This window comes from Pelecanus crispus, chromosome 11 (genome assembly GCF_030463565.1).
Source record: "Pelecanus crispus isolate bPelCri1 chromosome 11, bPelCri1.pri, whole genome shotgun sequence".
Lineage (NCBI taxonomy): Eukaryota > Metazoa > Chordata > Aves > Pelecaniformes > Pelecanidae > Pelecanus > Pelecanus crispus.
This window is the reverse complement of record NC_134653.1, coordinates 9,562,834-9,585,573: the sequence shown is the minus strand read 5'-3', so window position 1 is coordinate 9,585,573 and position 22,740 is coordinate 9,562,834. Positions and strand designations below refer to the sequence as shown.

The 22,740-nt window shown below is 40.6% G+C and overlaps 1 protein-coding gene across 1 annotated transcript in view; it reads right to left on the bottom strand.

The window, feature by feature from the left end:
- The window catches only part of PDILT (protein disulfide isomerase like, testis expressed), a 31,943-nt gene that overhangs the window by 227 nt on the left and 8,976 nt on the right, over positions 1 to 22,740 (bottom strand). The window contains 10 exon segments of the mRNA XM_075718901.1: positions 1,621 to 1,710; positions 5,532 to 5,713; positions 7,072 to 7,192; positions 8,509 to 8,706; positions 9,664 to 9,789; positions 10,786 to 10,896; positions 11,643 to 11,780; positions 14,040 to 14,173; positions 17,331 to 17,373; positions 17,375 to 17,538. Coding sequence (XP_075575016.1) covers positions 1,621 to 1,710; positions 5,532 to 5,713; positions 7,072 to 7,192; positions 8,509 to 8,706; positions 9,664 to 9,789; positions 10,786 to 10,896; positions 11,643 to 11,780; positions 14,040 to 14,173; positions 17,331 to 17,373; positions 17,375 to 17,538 — 1,307 coding nt within the window.

Genomic DNA, 22,740 nt, shown 5'->3' with positions numbered 1-22,740 from the left:
AGGTCAGTAGTAGTGCAGCTGTTGCTAAAATGTGTTTTGTTTTCAAACCTTTACACTGGTTTATAGCAAAGCTTAGATGAGGCTTTGTGTGAAGGATTAATACGAACTTGAAAAACCATGTTTGGCAAGCTAATGGGCACAAGACAGTCTTTCCTAGGCAATCTCAAAAGAAACTACCTTCTTCTTTATCTTGTTTGTGTGTTTGTGAATGCTCTGAGGTGAGGACGAAGAGTTACTCCAACAGGGGACTTCATGCCAAACACTGTACTGCAAATGGTCTAATACTACAGTCTTCTGGGAAAATTTGGTGGGTGTCAGGTAAGGACGGAGAATGTGAACAGAAGAGCAAATGCCAATTACTTATCCCTTTTGCTACACAGACCATGGGTTTGAATGGTGTTTCCTAAACTGGCTTTTTTACTTATTCTTTAATGTGAAATAAAGCATGAAGAAGAGATGGCAGAATATACACAGCTCTAACATTGTGTGTAAAAGACTCTGTAGGACTCAACTGCTCTGCTTCAAACACATCACTAAAGAGCGTGCAACAGAGGCAGACACCAAAAGTAGGCCTTGGGTATTGGAACACAGAATTGTGCAATGACTGCACAAAGCTGGATGTCTGATCCTGCATTGCAGACTTCTGTGTCCCAGTATTAGTTCAGTCATCTCTTTCCATCTGTAACCACCTATTTGAGTGGTGAATTCAGGAGCAAATCAAAACCTCTGGTGGAAATAAGTCTGAAAACTCAAAACTGTTTCTCCACCCACAGGCAGTTTCCCTACTAGTTGAAAAGAGCATTAATGACAACTATTGCTACCCTGTGGATCTGCTTCACTTTCAGGCAGAATGGGCCCATGACTCTTATACTGGGTGGACAGTGTCTCCATCTCTGTGTCAGTTTTTTTCTGTTGCTTGGAGCTGTCTTTGTGAAGCTTGATCACATTCACTTACAGTATGTCTTTTTGCAGGGAAGTGTCTGGGATTAAATAACAGGCTGATCTGGGATAGCTAATATGTATCTGGTCTGATTTACAGTGGAGGAGAAAGGGTTGAGGAATCAGACAATAATTATAACCAGATTGCCAAGAGAGGGGCCATGTCTGCTCTCAGTTGTGCCCTTGCTTTATGAAGAAGAGAAGCCACACTGAATGTAGCAGGATGAGGAGGGCAATGGATATTTGAACGACTCCGGCTATAGCTGAGACTAACTTAGCTGGGGCTTCTTTTTTCCAGCTAAAATCCTGACAAAGTTCTGCTTACACCTGTCAAGGTGCAGGTTCCTTTCTGCCATACAGTACTTACTACCAGAGTGTTAACGTAGTGACTCTGTGGTAACATGAGCAGTGGGAGAAGAGTTTTTGTGTGATGAAAACAAGGATGTGAGTGGGCGTGTGCCTGCCAGGCAGTGCTATATGACTGCAGCTAGCATGGTCATGCCAAGCTAGTCAGCTTGTAACCCGCTAAGAGCCAGTAAGAACCGCTCAGACGTTTATATGAGCAGTGACTGAAGCCTGTATGTGTGGCTATGCTATAACCTGTTCAGGTATGCCTATACAAGGTGTGAACATGCCGTGGATTACACAGCAGATCAGTCAGTGTCTGGATCAAATGCCTACCTTCTCTCCTGCTTCTGCTTTTGTCTTGCTTTGTTCTTCTAAGAATTCAGAAAATGCCTCCAAGGTATGCTCCCTGCCATAGGCCACCTCCTGAAAAGAGTTTTAAGGTTAAGTATTTAACTCTATATGCAGAATGCTGGCAATAACAGCATAATCAGCTAGAGGATTTCAGTTCTTTAGATTGACCAAACTCTAGACTTGTGCTCAGTTTAGAAAGCAAGGGCAGAGGCACAGCAGGTTGCAACGTCATCTGAAACTCAAGTGTAAAGAAGGAATAGATGTATATCCCTAAGAAGAAAAGGATTTGTATAAAAAACCATAACCATTATTATATAATACCAGTCTGGGATCCTGCCAACTACTGACATTAGTGTCTTTTCTGTGTTTAACAATAATAATTTGCAAGATATTTTGAAGAGCAGAGTCTTTTAAGTGTCCAGCCATGATATTCAAAGCTGTCTAAAGATTTTGATGGAAATTCAAATTCTGAAAAAGTTTTGAAATACACAATCCAGAAGTACCAGCTGTTGCACAGCTTGAAAGAACAGGAGGAAGGTGAGCAGTGACATTAATTTTCTTATACTTCACCTTAAGTTGGGGGTTTACTGAGGATTTTCTTCTGAGGAAGTTTAATGGAAGAAGCACTTTCAGTTTAGAGCTTTAAAATTCTGTGAGTAGGTGTAGGCACCATACTGTATTTTAAAGATTTCCCCCCCTCCCCCCATACCTTTGCTCTCTGGAAGTATAAAAGGATCTTGCACAAGTCTTTTAACAAAAAGTAGAAGCTTGTGTGCATGACATTGGGAATTGTCTGCTGTTACCTGAGTATATTTAGAAATAGGCAGATGTCTATGCTCACTTGGGTTAAGCTCACTTACTCCCACTGATCCACATAATGCTGTGTTACTTTACACTAGTTACTCTTATGTCTGATTTGAGTTCAAAGGACTGTAAACAAAATATATCCATTCTCTGGTGAATTCACTAAAAGTATACACAGGTTTGGTATTTCTGTTCAGTAAGGTATTATCTTGTAATAAAAAGTGTGGCAGCCTTGAAGTTATTTTTTTATGTTTGCAAGCTTAAGTTTCTTGAGAGAGATTATTTGATTCCTCCAGAGGCGATTAATATTCTCAGATTAGTCTTGATTTTTATGGACTCTGATGATGGCTGGAACAGCAGTTTCTCAGAGCCCAAAGACCTGTGAGGGCAGAGAAGCAGCTGATGTCTGCACTGGTTACTGAGGATATGTGTCAACACTTCTCAGTAGAGTAATCAGTGCATAAGAGTATGTAAATGTTATTTTTCTCACTTAATCCATAGAAACAAATAGAATAATCTTAAATCTATCTGAAAGGCTGCATGTCGTGCTCTTAAATTTGGAGTGGATGACGCAGTGGATGAGTTGTTCATCAGCTTCACAGATGGAGCTCAGATGATGCCTGGTCACTCCCTCCACGCAATTCATCAGATTCAGTCTCTTGTTCCTTCAGCTCTGGCTATAACTGTTCCCCAGCATAGAAACACTTGGTGCTTTGGAAAACTGGGCACGTGCTTAAACGCCAAGCTATAGATCTAGGTCTCTTAGCTCATCCAACTCCACTTAACTCCAGTTCACCTGAAATGGCTCCCGACTTAAAAATGTTGTCATGCATCTAGTTTTGCATCCACTGAAAGTAAGAGGGTGACTTGTCATTAACTTCAGGAAAAGGTGAACCTGTTCTTAAACAGACTAAAGAGTGACAGTCCACTGGAAAGAAGACAGTTCATAGCCTGGAGACCTAGCAGATACTTCTGTTTGGAGGAGGGTAGTATCTAATACGATCTCATCAGGTGAGAGTGTTCGGAAGGCACTGCATAGTAATGTGTTCTGCCCATGGCTTTGCCTTTAAGCAGGTGCAAGGGTGTCTGTGGTGGCCAGAGAACATGATAACCCAGTTCTAGAAAACAGCTTTGGGTCATGTTATGTTAGCCACATTTCCCTTGGCTTGTCAGGAGCAGGTTCAGACTTCTTTAAATGCATTTTGACATGCTTTCTAGAGTCTCCTTTATGTGTACTTTGATGTGTTTTCCGGAGTCTTCTGACAGTTATTTCATTTTTAGAGTTCCTACTGCTTCTGCAGCACTAGTGTTCAATTTATCCTTAGTCCTTAATGCAAAGGATCGGTAGAGGTAATTAGAAAGCTCATGTGTTTGTGTTTCTAACGCTAGCAAAATACTGAAGGCTAGAAAAGATGTCTGTGTGAAATCAAGGTTGCATCAGGTGTTGTTGTTGGACTGTATATATTTCCTGTTCCTCTTTTCCTTCATTCTGAACATAGCAGTTTCTCTTTACTTCCAAGCCCCTTCTATCACTCTTTTCATGGCCAGAATAAGGAAGTAGGGATCATAATTTTGGGGCAGTGCCTATGCAGTGAAAAATATAGTAGATACTCTGAGCCTTGGCACGTTGTGATACTACATTTGTATCCTGTGCTCTGACCTCAGTTAACTTCTAGAAAAGGACAAGTGTACATGGGAGAATTCCCAGTATAACTGCTGGTTGGGTAGGAAATGACTGAAAGCTGTTGCAATGACTGTGTATTAACGGCTTGAGTGTGTCTCAGATCGTTTATGATTGTCTGTAGTGAGGAGAGATGTCTGTGGCCAGCTGTTCATATAGTGCCATAAGAAAGAAGGCCAGAATATTGGGGTCTGCAAGACTGCAGACATCTACAGGACACCTGCACTGGTAGTCAAGTACCAGTTAATCTCTGAAGCTGAGGGAACTAGTATAAAAACATGGTGCACAAGGAAGAACTTGAGATTTCAAATACTCTTTAATTTCAGGGTATTTGTAAGTATGAAACAATCCCTTAATAGTTAATGGAAGTTGTTACTGATATTTTTTTGACAAACTGACATTTATCATGACCATTTAATGGGTTTCTGCTTTTCTGCCTAAAGACTAAACATGCTGCGAGTGTGCAGGACTGCAGTTCAATTCATTAGAAGCTGTGCATGCACATTCAAGAGGAAAATCTCTCCCTCAAAGATTAAATGAGGACATGGGCAAATGTCTTAGAATTTAATTTAAGTTTAGGACTAAGAAGAAAAATGAAAAGCTTAGTAATGTCTTAATTATAACAGTATCTTAGAATTCAATTTTTTTTTTTTGCTTCAGAGATATTTTCTTTTTAATTAGATTATCTACGTAGACAGAGGAATGTAACTATTTAATATTTTTCTTTGCCTCTTCTTTCAGTAGCATTTTCTGATTATTCTGTAACATAGCTGATGCATTAGGTAGCATATTGTAAAAATCATTGGTCTTGACAACAAATATTTATTCCCAGTTGAGGCTGTGATACTGGAATGAAGTAAAATTACTGGCATAAGTGCATAGAAGAAAGTTTTGGGATTTGGTTTTTGTGAAAACGTAGAGGATATAACAAAAGTAGTACCAGCATTTTAGAGGCTATAGTCATACCTGTCCCAGAAACAACTGGCACAGGGTAGTTCTGTGACAGTACATCTCTTGTCATGGTTTGAAGAAAAAGGCACTGCAATGATTAGGAGGTATCTGTAAGTTCACTCTGAGTTGAGACTATTGCTACAACCCAACAGGCAGATTGGAGGCTGTTAAACAGCAGAATGTAAGCCTGTAATGACTTGTAGGTCCAAGTCGGTAAATGATACATGGGCTCTTGCCACAGTCTAACACATAGGAGATGATGACAGAAGGGTTTCTCCTAGAATTCAGGTTCTTGACAGCAATGAATCCAGTCTTGAGTAGATAAGGACCAACACTTTCTTGCTTAAAGGACTCCTTTCTCACTGTGACAGGCATGCGTGTGTGTACACTCCCCCCCCCCCCCCGCCCCCTTATGTGTGCAGCTGTGTCTCCATATTCTTCCCCGACAGCTTCTCACCTGGTAATCTGGTCCAGCAGGAAAGAGTCTGAAGAACGGATAGCGACCTAATCTAATGGACAGTATGTCGTTTGCTGTGACATCTATCTTCGCAATGATTATGTCTTTGCAACTTTCATATTGCTCTCCTAGCTTATCCCAGATTGGCAGGAGTTTTCTGCAGTCATAGGACCAAGGGGCATCTGCAAATTTAAAAATAAAAGTAGAAGGATGCAGTCTGGCAAAAGAGCATGTGCTGGTGCAATCACTGGGACCCATTTAGTCCTTAGAGTTAACAGGGTTTTGGATTTCAGTTGTGGTCGGTCTCTACTTGAAACCATTCACCGTTCATGAATTTCATGAGTTTTCATGTAGTGATAACTAGCTATTCACTAATGCATTTCTGCTAGCAGTGCTGCTTTAACTCTGTTTAGCCATTTATGACTATTACAAACACACAAAACTCGTCACATGACTTTGCTGGAGAGGTGTGCCAGATAGCCAATGCAACCCAAGTAAGTCTTGCATCATTCCCATGGTGAAATACTTGCCAGAAGCACAAAATGCTTTCTGCGTACTAAAATTAACTGTGCTATATTTACACTAAAAGGAGGAGTTTGAGGTATAGTGGTGTTTTGACCCCAAGCACTGCACTCATGCAGGTTAGCAAAAAGGCAAACCGCTGAGAACCCAGTATCCCCTTAAATGGCATACAACACGGTTTCAATCCTGCAGTCATGCAGACAATGCTCATACACAGTTTAGATGGAATTAAAATTTCTGGGGCACTTTTCTGAATACACTACATCCCATTTACAAGCCTTTCATTTTCAGAGGACTGCTTAGATCAGTTTGTTCATGATACTGAAATGTAAAAATGACTGCGTGAATGAAATGGCTGCAGCCAACAAGGAGCAGGAATGTACTACCTTTAAGAATTTCTGGAATTCAGGGCAGTACAGCTAGTTGTCTGTGTTAATGCTACATGTTTGCTCTACTGAAGTAACTAAGGCAGAAACTAATCCCTGCTGGCTGGTATAGGGATAGGGCAGTGGTCTCTTGCTGGGAAGAGTCAAGCAGGAAAGCCACTTCCCTTGCAGACAGAGGAGGAAGAAAGGAGTTACAGTTTGCTAAACCACAACTCCTCTCTGGGATTTAATCCTAGAGCATTATAACCAGACAACTTCACTTAACTCTCCCTCTGTCCTTGGAAGACAGCCTGACTCATACTGTACAGCACGCTGTAATGTTCCATCATACAACAGATGTTCTAGTGTCATTTTGTCTTTCAACACTGAGATTTGATATGGCCTTGACAAATATTTACTTAAGGGATCCAGTGTTATTCAGGGCAACCCTAAGTCAGCAAAGGTATCACAGTGTTTCCGTAGATATGACACAGAGTTTTCTTCAGTGCTTTCAGTGGAGGACAAAAATTCATTAAGCTTGGCTTCTGTAAAGTGCTAAGATTAGTTTGGTATGTAAGCATGAACTTTTGTTTTTCACTTCCAATTGTTCATGTTAAAGTAACTTAAAATCTGAATACAACAATAACACTTACAAAACAGAACAAACATAGTCATGGACTTATTGAAGACAATCCTGTTGAAATTCTTCCCAGTGAGCACTTTGACAGGCATCTTGTCCCAGTCCTCTGGAATTTCTTCACTAGAGAGATGTAGCTAAGCAGAAACAGAAACACTGCTGTGAAAGTGCAGGGAGCATTGAGGAACTGTACCCCAGCTCAAGTTAATGTGAGACCGATGGGATGTTTCTCTATCTAATGTGCACTTTTACTGTATGTTATTTTTTATATCTCTGCATCCTAACCAGCCTTCATGTGCTACCACCTTCTCTCCCTTCAGCGGGGAGCTGGGGTCTCACACCCCTGCATAGTTGGTAGTGGAATTACTTGTCCCTCTCTTCAATACAGACTCCATAGTAGATTGTCTGAAGATGACCCTCTGGAACACGTTTGCATTCATTGTCCTAAATTCTTGTTGCCCAATGTTCAGAAGCCAGAAAGACTACTGAAAATCTTGTCTATTGTGGGCTCTCCAAAAGTGATGTAAAACACACAAGAAAGTGTGTATTGCAGCTTAAATCTCTGCCTTCACCACCAATCACAGTCCCCATGTGACTCCTAGAATTTACAGTGTATTAGTTGGCAATTTCTTTTCTTTTACACCACAGTGCAGTAGTAGAAAGGCACACATTCCCTATGGAAGCTGTTCCCTGGTGGGAGTGTGCCACTCAAGCAGATCTGGGCGGAGAAGAGAAGGCATCCCCACCTCTTCTGTCCTTCTACTCCCCTCCAACATTGAAATCAGGACCTAGTACTCTCTTAAATTCTGCCTGCTGTCAGACTGACTCCTTCATCTTTTCTCCTTGTGATGGAAGCAAAAGTAACTCATCCTGAAGAGCACTGAATAAGCAAAACATTTTAATGTATTTTTCACGTGTGTGGAGGATGATGCCTCATTATAACAACAAATATTGTATTTACCACTGGGAATGATCCCCCCTGTGAAAATTCACTCTGCTAAACTTGCTTACAATACCAAATTTAGTCCACTCTGAAACTGTCAATTTTCTATTTACTGGACTTCTCTGTAACCTCAAAATCTGTTGCAATCATTGTTTGCATCTCTCCCAACTAAGGGAGTGAAATATCTCCATTATAGTATTGGAAAGATTGAGACCTAGAGAGTTTTTAAACCACTAAAATACATCAGCTAAAATCAACTAAAATATTGGGCCATAAATGATTTGTCCAGTTTTTACGTAGGAGGACTGGAGAACTTTGTAGTCCACCTCAGTTGTTAAATACAGAGGAATGCTCTGTCAACAACTGTAGATGAATGCATCAGAGCAAGAGTAAATTAATAAGCTGATGATTGGAACAGCACACTGCTCTAATTAAAAAAGGGATTTTTTGCAAATTTGTTAGTGTTTTAGCTGGTGTGGTAGAGGGGCGCCTCATTAGTAATAGACATACCTTTGCTTTTCCATTAAGGTAGCTCTGGCAAAATTCTTTTAGGTTCTTCACAGTCACCTTGTGTGCAGGCATTTTGTATTTTGCATCGCTGGTCAGGTTTAGGATTCTCACGGCAGGAACATCAACCTCCCTGATGCGAAAATACTCAAAAACTCACCCATTCCTTGTTTCATTAGTATCCACCAAGACAAGCATTATCTGATAATAGGGAGAGTCATTCTTCCTGCTTTGGTTTAGCCATTTTAGAGAAGTGGACCATGGAGCTTGGCAGTGGGTTGGGATCTAACCTTAAATGCAAAGAATTGTGTAGAACCATTTTTTGGTCTCAGTCCAACAACCAGCAGCTCTGTGGACTTTATCATACCTTGATCCTAGTTAATAACAAATGCTAAAGCAGCCAAAAGGATTGGAGTTTTCCCTCTGTCCTTTCACAGTGGTTTGCTATCACCTATTTTAGTAACACCTCTGAATTATGCCTCAAAGTTCTTATTGCTCTTCCTAATAAATCTTAACAGGACAAAAAGGCTGAAATACCTGTAATCCTCATGTCTTTACCGATACTAGTGTGTGATATTTTATTACATGATGACTTACCATTCTTCAGCGTCTCACGTACTTGGAGCAGGAGTTACCACCACAGTGATTGCCAATGGAAAACTGAAATAATTCTGTGTATGACTGCCTATACCTGTTTATATACGTGGAAACACGTGTGCTGCAAGCAAGGCTATGCAGATACCTTGCAACATTTCTCAGGTTTTGTAGCTGGTTCCAGCTTGTGATTCAGGCAGTACCATGAGATCCTCATGGCATTTTCTGGTGGTGGCAGAAATTGCCAGAACCTTGCTAAAACTGTCTTTGGTTGTAAGTTGTTCCTAGAAAGTCATATTTGTAAAATCAGAAGCAGGTTTATTGGGAGCAGGTGGAATTTGAGTTGGTTTGTGTGATCTTTGCATTTTAAAGAATCATTTTCAAGTGAAGTTTATTTTTCAGCTTGTGTCCTTAACAAATTCAAAGAATAGTTAATGAAACTGTTTTTAAATGGTTTGGCTTAGAAGATGGACTGACAGCAGTGTACTTTTACCAATACTATTGCTGTGTGTTTTTCCATTGATCTTTTGGCATTCATATTTGCAAAGTGGGATTCAGCGTTACCTTTCCTCTAAATTCTGCAGCAGCAGACTTGTAGTTTTCATAAATCGCATTGAATGTCTTTGAGTTTGTTGGGGTGAACAGCAGGATGTAGATTTCAACAGGGACATCAAAAATCTTCACAGATGTCTGGGAAACAAAAGACTCAACATCTGTTCCACTCTTTGTGAGCAGAACAGTGAATCAGAGGCTTAGAGTATCAGTATCATTCAGTTCGGCTATTGCAAATTTTACTTTTAAGACTCAGTTCCCAATCATTTCCATAATCATTGGATTTTTTTCATTGTTTTAAAGAAGCTAGTGAGAAGAATCAGCAGCTGCTGTTTTCTCTGTTCCAGGGAAAACCTCATCATTATTCATAGATTTTTACAGTCAGAAGGGACTGTTATGATCTAGTCTGACCTCCTGTATAACACAGACTGAAGAATTAATGCTAAAGATGTGCTGAAAGTAAAAGGCAGTGTTACCCAAGGAGGCCCAACTGCAGCAGCTGCAGGAGCTAGAGCTGGTTGGGGTACTTCCTTCACTTCTGGGTGGCATCAGCAGCTTACATCCCCTTCCCTGCGCAGAACTGCCCTTTTTCTCATGCCACCCCATGATTACACAAGGATTAGGCAATGGGTTGTCCCCCAGGTAAGCAGGTATTTCCATGTGTTTCCCTTCCTACCTGCACTACCAACAGTTATTGCTGGTTTCTTTCTTCCCTGTCTTGGCCCAGAGGACCTGGTTGCTGCATGGGAGCGGAAGGGTTGGAGCCAGGGTAGGGACTGACCTTCCAGCCTTCCACCCCACCTAGTTTGCTGCAGAAGCAGCCCAGGCCTTTGTGTTGGCTCCCCAGGAGGGAGGTGTTTGCATGTTCAGGCAAGTTCACCGTTTGGCCAGCTGTTCCCTGTCTCCTCTAAGAAACAACATATTGCCAGAGGGAAGCATCCTTTCGCCTGGATTCGACCAAGAGCTGCCTGTTGGGTTCTGCTGGTGTTTCTAGATGTGTTTAGGGCTGGCCTAGTCAAGCAGGCTTCTCAAACACTAAGGAGTAGAGTAGCTCCCCAGATCTCTTTCTGTATGGATTCCTGTCTTTCCTGTCTCTCTCCTGTGGCTTTTGTTAATACAGTGAAATACACGTACCTCAAGATTATATTCAGTTACCAAATCCAAGGTAAAAGTTTTGATTAGCCTTGTTAGATCCAGTTTGTTCTGTCTGCCATCTTCAAGCACTTCATTATGCACAGGTTTTCTCTTGGACAAATAGTGAAGTTTGTGAGGCTGTTGTCCTTATCAACTACAGGAGCAAAGAGACCGTCTTTACTCTAAAATGTTGTTCTCAGCTTTGCTATTCTATGATCCTCAGCAACTGAAATTCCATAGCTTGTAAAATAAATGTCACAGCTAGATTGCAGAACAAGATTATAGGTAAAATTCAAGGTACAGCTGACAGTTTTAATTTGCTCAGTAATCTTAACATACTGAAAGATCTTTTCTATATTTATACACACTATCTGTGACATACGCTCACTCAGGATATCCTTGGTCTGACTACTTCGTAGCCTAAATGTTGGTGCTGCTTCTGTGTATTTTTTTTTCCTGTTGTTGGCCACGTCTTCTGTTGTGGATTGGAAGAAAAGAAGAGTCCTGGCCAAAAGAAACACAAAGGAAAAGAGGTGAACGTCTGTGAAACTCACTGAACCTGGCAGCATGCGTTGATTAGAACATGGGTTGGAAAATCAAACCATTTTATCCAGATCCTTAACTATAAATTAGGAGCCTGAATGTAGGCAGCCAGATTGAAAATATCAGTTGTCCAAAGGTTGCTGATTGCCTCCTGCTTGTCTCTCTTGTCTGTAAATGCAATATTTTTTGTGTTAAGCTGTTTGAATTTCAACTAGGAAATTATTTGACCTGAAAAAATTCCTAAACTGCTTTTCCATAGCCCAAAGCTGTCATGGCAGCTCACTGCACCTTGCCTGCTAGGCTTGCATTCCTACCTTCTTAAACACAACAAGAGTGTTCTTTTGGATGCCGTAGTTAGTGCAGATGTCCTTGCTGGCTGTCATCCCGAAAGGCATCTCTGGCACATCTCTTGCCGTCTCACAGACAACTTCCATACTGTCATTGTGAAGTTCCTAGTCCCAGAAAGAATATTTATTAAGACTGTGTCCTGCATCGTGCTAGGATGTGTAGGAGTGAGAGCTACAGGTGAGACAGGCCCCTAAAGGCTTGTGAGGTAGAGAAGAGAGTGTAATTGTAAAGTGGGTATAGCTTGCCATGATTACCTCCAAGGGGAGATCTTCACAACAGAGGAGATCCTAGGAGTGCTGTGACACCGCTAGTGCATTCACCTTTTCAGCTAGCGTCAGCTGGGCTGGGTCAGTATGGATGGTGTATGGTCCCCTATGTCCTTCCTGCGCTAATCTCGTCTGCTCTGCACTCCCCTGGCATTTCCACACTCTGCAAAGACTTCTGCAGATGGGGAAGGATCATGCCAACAGCTGCTCCCCTGCCACAGCTCGTCTGCACAGCCGGCAGGATGTGATGGATTAGAGAGGAGGGCTCTCTGCTTGCAAGAGGACCTGACTGATATGTTTGGTGCTTTGACTGAGTGCTCTTCAAGGCAGGGACCTTGACTCCTGCATCTGTCAAATAGTCACTGTGCTGTCCACCCTCAAACTAATAGTAAATAAGCATGATGAAAGGCAACAGCGCTTCCAGATTTGATTTAATCAGACAATTATTTCATGCTAGATGAATAGCAATTTATATGCTGACACCTCCCAAAACATCCTGGCACTCACATTTGTGAGCAATCTGTGACTAATAGGAGGCCAAATACAGCTCTTTATTTACTTGGACACTATTTTGTTGGCTTCCACCCATTAAATTTCTGACATGCCCTAGCTCATGCTCATCTATTGTCATTTCAGCCCCCGAGTGAAATCATGGAGCCCAGTCAAACACATCTGCAGGCAGTATCTGCTATCAGTGTGGTTCAGGGAACTCTCCAGCATCACTGGGATAGCAAGGGCTTCTCAATCTGGCCCAGCACTGGAAAACTGCCTTCCTTCAGAAATGGCTGCAAGCAGATTGCTGCAAAGAAAAATTCTGGGCACTCTGAGCATTTTCACAGTTTGTCCTATTATGCTGTGTGTGTTCACCAGCTCTGTTACTATGGGCCATTTTGGTAATGAATCCTGTTTTCCACATCCATAAAACTTGGACTATCCACTGTAGCCAGCACATTTGGGACCTTATCAGTTCAGGTATGAGTCCAGACTGTGCTTTTAACTGGGCAGAGAGATACCAGAATAAAAGTCTCTTTAGACAGAGAAAATCCTTGATTGAATGTTTCAGATATTAAAGATTTCAAGGACACATTGAAAAAGCAGGAAAAAACTATTCCTATTTTACTGACTTCTGACTGCATGCCTTGATGGCTGAAATTTTTTTTTGCGCTATTTGACTGTTGTTCTGTATCGTTCAGCCCCAAATCCTAAGAATCTCATTCAGCTCTGGAAACTAGTAGGAATCTGCTTGAGAAAGGACTACATGAGTTGGATCATATACAGTGTAGTATTTTATGACTTCCGATCCATGCAGGTTTCTTAGCTGGCAGGAGCTAAAACCACAGTTAGTGTGATATTCATGGAGCTGTGCTCTGCCCCCCTGAGTTTCACTGAAGTTGTTTAAATCATCAAATGGAAAGATGAAGAAAAGGCACTCCAGTACAGTAGACAATATTTACTGCTTTTTTAATGGACTTAAGCAGGAAGGGAGTATTCCTTCACCAGATCAGCCTGCAACTGTAAAATCCTGTCTGTGATTTTACACTGTATTTGAATAGAAATGCAGCGATCAAGTAACCCTGGATTTTTACATCAGTTACACCTCTGAGCAGGGACTACAAGTTTTTGCATTTGGGGACTCCAGTAGCAGTATAACCCACACCAGCAGTGGGTTAAGTCTCTCTAAAGAAAAGGATGGAGTTAAGTAAGGATAGGTAGGTCAATAGTTCTGCCCTCTTCCCACCAGCCATCAAATTTGGGATGGTTTGGCAGAAGCCCTTTCTCTGAGGATACAGGAAAGTCTGCTGTGACCAGGGCTGTGCAAACACTGCTGTAGTATCATGCTCTCAGAGTGGTAGGTCTGGGTACTGAGGAAAAGTGCTGTGGTGTGAGATGTTCTTATCTCTGCCTGGGCTGTTTATTTGTAAGTGTGAAAATGTAGATAGAAACAATTAAATTTAAAAAAATGCAGAGAAAACTGAGGACCTGGGTTTTTCAGGCAAGTTCTAGGTCTTTTGGATGTGTGAGATTTGGTGGCAATGGCAAGCAGTATATCCCAAAGTTGGAACAGAAACAAGCCTTTTGAGTTTTTCAGTGAATTACCTTAAAAAAGCCAATCACTGCCAAATTGTCAGCATGTATGATGGCTTCAGCCTGATCAGTAGAGTTGATTAAAACAATGCTAGGTCCTGTTCTTCTTTTCACCCATGTAATAAAGGCTGAGGCCTGTCTGACTGCTGTGGAAGGAAAAGATAGTTAAAGTGACCATCAAAATGAATGACAGAAATTTCTGTGCAATCAAGATAGAGGCAGTGGAGGTGCAGAAGGATGCTGAATACAAATGGACTTGGGTTCCTTAGGACTGAGGTCAAAGCTGATTCAAAGTGGGCTTGGGGCATCCAAATTCAACGGCAGGTTCTAGTCACCATTTAAACTGTTGCTGACTCTAGAAGATCAACAATGGATTGGTATTGTGTTTTCTGGGACCTCTGCAAATGGCTATACGTCCAATTAACTGCTTAATCACAGATAGGAAACAGAGATGAGGAAATTCAGACAAGTAGAAAACCTGTTCTGCAAGGTTTCATGTGTCCCAAAATCACAGTAAGCTATAAAGAGCCATCGACCTGAGGTTTAATCCAAAATGACTTCAAACCGATTGCAGATTTTATTGAACTGCCTGTTCAATTAAATTAGGTGTCAAAATTGTTCCTTCGGTGCTGCAGAAGGGATCTGATAGGCACAGAGACATGTTAAAATTCCTCTGTGGTGCTGTAGCTGCACTTTTCAGTTTAGACATAAGAAACAAAGCTGCAGTGTCAAAGTTGTCCTTAATTCTGGATTGTTCCATCTTTTGGGTTCCAAATTACTGCTAACAGTTTTACTGAGATTACAGTCAGTCTGTTTATTTGGTAAATTCTCTTGAAGCTTTCAGGAGTTTTAGGAATCTTGAGTGTCTAAAAAATACATTTTCTTGCTGTCATGTTTTCAGAGGAATTGGAGCCACAAATTGAGGCTCAGGAGATGAAAATCTCAGCTGTAAAGCTGAGCTCAGCTGTAAAGCCATTTCATCTCTGTGAGAATGACATCCTTGTTGGACCAGACCAAGAGTCCAGCAAAGGGTTAATGAAAATTATATATGGAAAATTCTGTATGCTGTGAAGTTCTGGAGTCAAGATGTACAGTACAAGTGGATTATCAAAGATGCAAGTCCTGGTGCTGTGCATTTTAGCAATATGTCAAGGTCAAAATTTAGTCAGACCATTTTACTGCCATCGAGTCATTTTGCAGCAGGCTGCACTGCAACTAGTTTAAAACACTGGGTTTTTTTAAGGTGAAGCAGGCAGACGTCTGCTCTGGAGTGTATAGGCTGCAGAGCAAAGCACAGAGCACATCTAGTGGCCACATAGTGCTTGACTTCTGCTGTCTGAATGCAGAATTGAGCTCTTGCAGTTTATGCCAGCGATATAACCCCTCAGCAAATTTTTCGTGTGGTTAATCTTTCTACTGGGTTGCTTTAATCAGCCTGTGGAGCTTGTTTCTACTGGCCAAATTCTGGCCTTGAAGTTGTAAATGATGACTTTACAAAGCCTAGGATTTGGCTTTCATGCTATGTCCATTGCCAGGACAACCGTTCAAAAATTCCCTCTTCCATAAAATATTTAAGTTAATTTCTTCATTTAAGTGAGGTCTCCAGTTTCTTTTGTGGTATGAAGTATACCAAGTTCTGTATAAGAGGTCATTGGGTGGTTGCTGCGCATTTTCAGTTGCCAATTCTCAATGGTTTAAAAGTCATAGAATCATAGAATTGTTTAGGTTGGAAAAGACCTTTAAGATCATCAAGTCCAACCATTAACCTAACACTACCAAGTCCACCACTAAACCAATTAAGGATAGAGTAATAATTAATGTCATGTTTCCTGGCTTGGTGGCTGGATTATTTTTTAATGAAAGTAAAACTAGTATAGAATCATTGAGGTTGTAGTCATATGTGATAGGTGAGATTTTACTAGTTGTTGTACATAAGCATTTACCAGTCAACAAAATGTAATTTAAGTCATTACTGGTGGTACGTGTGCTCTGAATAGTTGATGCTATCTTGTAGGAATCACAGAGCAAAAGCCAGTTTCCTAACTTCTTGTGTCTTGCTAGTAAGCGTGTCTTAAATAGCAACTCTCTGCTGAAGGGTTACTATGTGCGTGTTGTGTTATGATATTCTGTATTCACTGGTTCTCACAAGCATACTTGTCAAATAGGTTTACCAGTTTAAAAGAGGTTTTCTTGTCAATGCTATAGATCTAATCAGAGACTGAAGGTAGGTGCTTTTGCTCTCATGTATCAGCACCTCTAATAAAAGTTCAGTATGGCAAATCACGCTTTCAGTGGCATTTGTGCAGAAGCTGCTGTTTGCACAAGTCTAGATGATGGGAACTTGTTAAGAAATTCAATAGCAGGGAAGAGCAAGTTACTAAAAATACTGAAGATCAGCTTTCAGCAGCAGCAGCCACAGGGGGCTCAGCAGTTAAAGAAGTCAGAGCACTCGATTGTGTACAGGCTCAGGAGGCAAAGTTTAGGTTCCTTTTTTTGTTGGTTGTATTAAACTTGTGACTCAACTGTATCTGCTTAGAGTACACTAACAGACGCTTGGCCAAGTTGTGCAATTTTTGTCAACTCTGTAAAAGTTCATCATTTTAGCAAAAAAAAAAAATTTAAGTGTCTTTCTTGTATATACGTTCAGTGAAAGAAAAACTCTAATAAGGCCTGGATTTCCCAGGATTGCGCAAGTCAGTCCTATTCCAATATTGTTGTCTTTGCTTAGTAACTTTCCATCAAAGATTTCACGTTATTCCATGATTTTTGTGAGCCACGTATGAGCTCCCTCTGATGGCTAAATTGCAAAATTCTTTTCCTTGGTTTAGGAAGTGTACCTGTATACTTAGTGTGAACTTAGTAAATTCAGAATGCATTGTTAGGTGCACAGAGTATTGCTCCAGCCTAGTTTTGTAGGTGTGCTACCCATGGAAATTGCAGCAAACTAGAAGAAGTGTGAACGGAGCAGGTTTGGGACCAAATTCTTGTTTGGGGTAACTCATTTATTTATGTTTATTTTAGTAAATGGGATTAAGTCATCTTGTTGGGGTGATTTTCTGTACTCGGTGGAGTTACACCAGCAATGAATTTGTGTGAACTAAAGATACAGTTCAGTCATACACTTGAAAAATGAATTGAAATCCAAGTTCTTGTATTAGTACAGAGGTAACTGTATGTGCAAAACCAGTTTTCTACCTTGCATATTCTTTATCTCAGCATCTATTTTTTTCTTAGCAGCAGATAGTAGATCAGTACATCCTGTCATTACATATAATTATCTTACCAGTGCATAAGACAGTTTACCTTTGCAGTCTATGGGATCTTCCCTGCTGCCATCCACAAAAAAATTTCACAGTAGGAAACTCTCAAATATTAAATTCTTTTCTCAAATCGTGTTGGTGTGTGACATCAATTGTGCCAAATTGGATTCTCAGAGCTTCTTTTTTAAGCTGTCATGCAGCCTCAGCAAATTCCTCAGGCAAATTCTGAGATGTTTGAGATAAAGAAACATCTGGAAAAGGTCAACCAAAAGAGAATGGGTTACCTAGGCCGCAGCGTGAAGCTGTCTAGTGGAGGTTGTTGTGTCAAGTAGTAGCTGCAGGGGTTGCATAAGGTCTTTTATGACTCAGAAATAAATGAGAAATTATCCTTTTACTTCTTTGTGTTGATGATAATTGTTCACCACTCCACATGTCCTTGGACCAGTCACAGTGAAAAACTAGTAGCATTGCAATAGTCTTCTGTTGGGAAGAAAAGACATGGAATTAAGAAGTAGTTTGACTGACTGAGGATGCTGGGAATGAGTTAAACAGAGGTCAAGGGTAGAGTTAGATATTACTCACATTAGGGCTCTTTGATAAGGTACCATTCTTGTAAGCACTTCACTGAGGCAAACCTTTGTAATGCAGAAACTACTTTGCCAGATAAGATACGGAGGAGGAAAGGAAAGCAACAGAATATGGTCTTTTAGAGACTGGTGGTATATTTCTGCATGCCATGCTGTGTGCCAGCCCTTCTCTAGCTCAAATGGCAGTTGTATGTTTGGAGGAAGGAGAAGGGCCATCCTAATCTGGGGCCTGGAGTTACAAGTTCTAGTAACATGAAAAAAGGACAAGCGAAAGAAACTAGTCACACATCGCTGCTCTGTATTGGAAGTCAAATAAGAGGTAAAGGCCTGGAGCTTTACAGTTTTGCAACTTGGGTTGAAAAGAAAATGAATTTGACTTTCTTTTGATAAAATTGAGATACCCTATCTTGTTAGATTTGCTTTATTACAAAGAGTAAAAACTTTTTCTTTAAATTCTGCACAGAAAATTTTCAGTTTCATCAATATGCTTTTCAAATAGGAACAGATGAAAAACATCCAGTTAATCTTGGTCTCATACATTTATATGTGTTCTTGTGTGTAATATGTATGTATTCACATTCAGATCTATACTTACACAAGCACACACACATACATGCCAAAGCATAAATCTAACAAAGTAACTGCCTTTTGTTCTTTCACAAAATTACAAATGTGCTTCTCTACAGGCTACTTGGTGAAGACATTGCCCAACATAATTATAACCAAAAAGTGAACGACAATTTCTGTATGAGTTCTAATAAATGAAAGATAAAACCACTGATCTAACTCAGTGCTAAGTTACATTTCTTGCGTTATTCATCATTATCATTGCTCTGAATCCCAGCCATCAATCATTTTCTTCCACCTAACTGCTACAGCGAGGAGTGTGAAGACTAACATTAAATAATGTTATTTTCTCAAACTATTAACCTGATAGGACCTTCCAAATTCTTCCACATATAAACCCATCTTGGCTTAGGCTCACAGAAACCCCGGCACCGCGACAGCTGCTCCAGCTGCTAACATGCCAAAGGGGGTTCTTGTTAGCAGGACAAAACTTAGTGTCTATTCAGGGGGCACTCAGATACCATGGTGGTGAATAGAAGTTACTTCTCTAAATAAAGTAAATGAGCCTCAAGGCATCAGTCCGAAGCAAATTGTGTTCTAATTGCCTGTAAAATCACCGTTTCATCAAATAAATTTATTTTGATTTTACAGAGAGATTTGATCCTAACTTCAATTTCCTTTTTCCTAATTATAAAACTGGTCTTACGAACCTTTTCCCCAAGTTCATAATGAGTTATCTTGCAGCACAAAAAAAATTGGAGTAGTATCTCCAATTGTATCTCGATATGCTCTAGATGTAATTGCAGAAAACCATATCTATTAGAAGTCCTGAGCTGTCAACATAAGAAGTAGCATGTCTACCCTATAAAAATACTGCTGCTTCTAGGGACAGTGTGTGTTGAGCCTTTATGAAATATCTTTGCTTAAAAAGATTGCAAAGATATGTGGACTTTTAAATAAAACATGGGGTACCTGCTATGCAATTTAAGAGTGCTGATACACAAGACTGCATGTGGCAGGGTTAGCCCGGAACAGTTAGACCGAGTTATTGGGCTTTCCAAGAGGAAGGGCATATTGCTCTGGACAGAGTGCTGTTGGAATAAGGAGCAGGAAGCCACATAGCAATTAGGGATCCAGCACCTTCTAGTTAATTCCAAGGCAATGTTTTACACCAGAGGCAATTTCAATATAATGACTTCTTCCTAATAACCTAAGGTTGCACAGCTGTTTTACTACAGCCGGGAATTTGGAAGATCAAATGCTTATGCACAGTGAAACGGGACTCTCTTGGGAAGGGGCAAGAGAAATTGTTGATGAAGTCTGAAGACACAAAAGCTGAAGCCACTTAGAGGCTTCCCAAATATACAGGGAATAATAAGCTTTATGGACATTAGACCTGTATGTAGATTGTCTGGAGGGGTTTAGGATCCATTTTTCTCTGAACTATTTCAATTCCAGATATTTTAAGAATGATCTCCTATCACTGAATGACCTGAATAGATAGGGTTGCAGGTAACTAGTAATGTAACTAGCATGCTTAGATAGTGAGAGTTGGTAGCAGTTGTTAGCTCCTGGCTGGAGCTAGGAAAAGTGCATGACTCCATCCCGTAAAAAGTAATCACTGCACTCAGAGACCAGGAGAAATGTGAGTACCATTAACCTGATAACTGCGAGACAGAAGTTCAGTGAGTGAACAGCCGTCTCCATCAGACAGATAAAAACTGTTTCCTTGACTACCCAGAAAGCATGTGGAAACATCCATTACGCACCTTTCCCCTGCTTTCCCAAGTGATTAGACTCCTCTTCAGCTTTCCATCAATTCCTTTTCATTCCACTCATTCTCTGTTTGCCTCCCAGGTGCTTTATTTTTCAAGTCGCTTGAGTGTTGCAGGAAATCATCACTCCTTTTATTTGAAGCCTTTTCTTGAGTTTTGTTTCGCTTCCTCTGTTGTAGATTTTTATTGACACCAATCGCTTCAGGCATTGGGGTGAGGAAGCAGCTGCTGAGGCTAACACAGCATCACAGGCTCCAGACTCGAGGAGAGCTGAGCGCCAGCAGAGTGCAAGGGCAGACACAGATGAGACACGTAACAGAGTTGGTGGCAGGGTCACAAGGGAAGACACGCGTGGGTGATAGGATGCCCGTGTAAACCAGTGTGCCGTACCACAGCTGCCTGAAGCGGGAGGCCCTTCAAAGGCTATCAGCTCAGGAACAGCATTGTATTAACAATGGGAGAATGTCTTCATTATCAGTAGTTTTAGTTGTGTTGCAAATAAAAAGGATAATTTAAGGGTTCGTTGAGATTTTAATTTTTTTTTCCCTAGATAGTGTTTTTGATCTGTCCTTTAGAGGTATCACTGAATTCCCTCCCACCCTGTGTCATCGTTGTTTTGTGAAGTGTCCTTTTCAAAACAGATGTGAACCTCCAAAGGAGCATCTTAACAGATTGCCACCATTTGATCATGGGTACAGAAGATCCTGAAAATAAATTATCCAGCGTCTGAGAACAACTCAAGCTCTTAGGCTCAGATAAGGAAGAATTAAAAAGGGCCACAGAATGATGAGACTTAAAAGCACCTGTGCGGTGTCCTCTTGAATTTCTATTCTTTCCTTTTTTTTTTTTTTTTTTATGACAATTGAGCTGCAACCAGTCACCTTTTTAAATTACTTGCAGGGGGAAGACTGTAACACCATTTCTGCAGCCACTTTGCTCAGACAGTATTGGCATGTTGTCTTTGTGAGGAGAAGGCCGCACACTGAAGAACAGCATCACATTCTTCAGCACCTTCCTTGACGACTAAATTTCCCTTATTTTAGAAACTCTGTAAGAATGCCTCCCTCTAAAGGTCATGTAGAGTAAATCTTATACACTCCCTCATTCCCCAAAGGAAGAATGTTGGGTGTGGGAGGATTGCCACATTTTCCATTTCAGGAGCTGTAATAAAGTCTACATATTTGAGGATTTAAATGCATTTTTATATTTTACCTCTCATATGTCAGCAACTCAAATTTTGTTGGTTTTGTTTTCCATGGACAACCATCAAACTAGGTTAATGTGAAATCACATGTACATTGAAAGCAAAGCCTGACAAACTGAAAGGGAATTCAGATTTTTAATCACACCATCAAAAATGCTGATTTGTACAGTTCAAGCCACTAGCAGTCTTGTTCCAGGCAATGTAAAACATTTTGTGAGAAACCAGTCCTGCCTCTTGGAAGAACTTACAGTGTGACTGTGTAAGGATCAAGAGCAAGGTGGGTGTCATCACATGTCATCATCTCTGTCTTAGAGAGTCAGAGTATATTTTGCCCAAAGCCACACCAAATGAATATGGCAAAAGTGGGAAGAGAACCAAAAATCTTGTACTTTGAGAGAGTCTTTCTCCTGAGCACATAAATAACCCAAATAAGCTGCTACTTTTTTTCATAGTGCAGCTCACTGAACTAAAATACGTCGAAATGTGGACAGAGAAAATTTTTGCTGATACATAAATGTGTTTAATGACACTAAAGCATTCTTGAAGTGAGTATACATGAAAGCATGATGAGTTCCTTCTTCTTTATCTAATTGCTGGTAGCCTCCAGTTTCATTCTGCAGTCTATATTAATGGTCCAGTGATTGCTGCAGTCATTGTGAATAAGCCTGTTGTCATGCTAAATACTGATTTCCTTGCTGTTAGTTTCTGGCATGGTCAGAAAGTCATTTTAGCAGTCCCACTTTTCATCTTCTGCGTAGGCTGCTTTTACAGTTTCACTACAGATACATAATTTTCTCTGTAGAAGACTCTTGAGATGAAGGATGGATTCATATTTAACATATCAGAGTGGAATGATGTTAATCTGGTGGCTGTTGCAAACTTTCTTGTGTGACCTTGAATTCTCCCATTCTTTTCTACAGTGAGATACAGCCCATAATGTCCTGTGCTGACCTCTGTACTTTCAAACTGAGCTAATCTAACGTTTGCAGTTCACTTGAGATCTTCTGCTATGCAAACATTGAGGATTATTCTACAGTTTGGATCCTTATTCAAAGCATTCAATAAAATAAGCATGTGTAAGAGACACCTACATAAGTGACCCATGCTAATCAGTAAGTCTCTGCAGGAGGCAACTAGAACATCATCTAGCAACTCTTGTACCTGTCCGACGTGTGTTTCCACTGTCCTGCTCATTTTATATGAATATTTTGCAAACAATTTAAGTGATGCTTTTCAGAAGATGTACTCCTAAAAGACTGACACATATTTCTGATGAAGCCTACAAGAATGGGGCACACACATTCCACTGTCTCTCACACT